Genomic DNA, 953 nt, shown 5'->3' with positions numbered 1-953 from the left:
ATATTAAATACTTACATCGTTTACAACGTGGATTACCTCTTTATCATCAATAATTTGTGCATAATGTGGATGACATCGACAACGTCCACGTAAACATATTGATCCTTTATTCTCACAATCAATATTCCAATCACATGTACCACCAAGTGGTGATTTTCCTGAATTTTTTGATTAATACATGTCAAGGATAAACTTTGTCATATGTCTCATTTTACAAATATTGTCAGTCATATGTCATCCATATTTATAAATAATCTCATAATTATTATTAGATATTTCGATAAATTATGATAAAATAAATGGCAATAAAATATTGATTAATACATGTCAAGGATAAATTTTGTCATATGTCTCATTTTACAAATATTGTCATATGTCATCCATATTTATAAATAATCTCATAATTATTATTAGATATTTCGATAAATTATGATAAAATAAATATTTGATAATAATAAAATTGTTAGTCTAAAATTTGAATATTTATTTTACAAATCAATCGATAATATACATACCATTACATGGTGTAAAACCGGAATGAACATGTTTAATGATTAAAAATAACCATAGGAAAGGTGGTATCATTCCCCGTTTGATATGTTATTATACCTCTTCTCCTCTAAGTGTTATTATCGCTGTTACACATATCTCATATCTTACCATCATCTCTCTTACTCTTTTATAGAAATCCAGTTTTTGGAAATAACATTGAAAATTCTTTCCCATTTTAAAATATTTTAACTATCTTTCGCATCTCTTCAATCATATTTTCCTTTCCCTATTTATCTTTATCCTCTCTCTTATATCATTCGTCTCATTTCAAAATTTATCATATTAAATTTTGAAAATGTTCACCCAAATCACATTTATTCTGTACTTTTTTTCTCTCATTCTTCCACTCCCTCTCTCTTTCTCTCTTCTCTCTCTCTCTCTTATTTACCTTTATTTTGGGT

General features: G+C 26.5%; 1 protein-coding gene across 1 annotated transcript; it reads right to left on the bottom strand.

The window, feature by feature from the left end:
• Positions 1-15: 15 nt before the first annotated feature.
• Positions 16-591, bottom strand: LOAG_19236 (hypothetical protein; the record flags this gene model as incomplete). Its single annotated transcript, XM_020451888.1, has 2 exons — positions 516-591; positions 16-158 (listed from the first exon to the last, which is right to left on the bottom strand). Coding segments are annotated over exons 1-2 (213 nt in total), but the record flags the coding sequence as incomplete, so codon positions are not given.
• Between the last annotated feature and the right edge of the window lie 362 nt (positions 592-953).

Source organism: Loa loa (assembly GCF_000183805.2).
Source record: "Loa loa unplaced genomic scaffold supercont3.3623, whole genome shotgun sequence".
Classification (NCBI taxonomy): Eukaryota; Metazoa; Nematoda; class Chromadorea; order Rhabditida; family Onchocercidae; genus Loa; species Loa loa.
The sequence above is the reverse complement of the archived record's forward strand: the minus strand, read 5'-3'. Positions and strand labels throughout refer to the sequence as shown.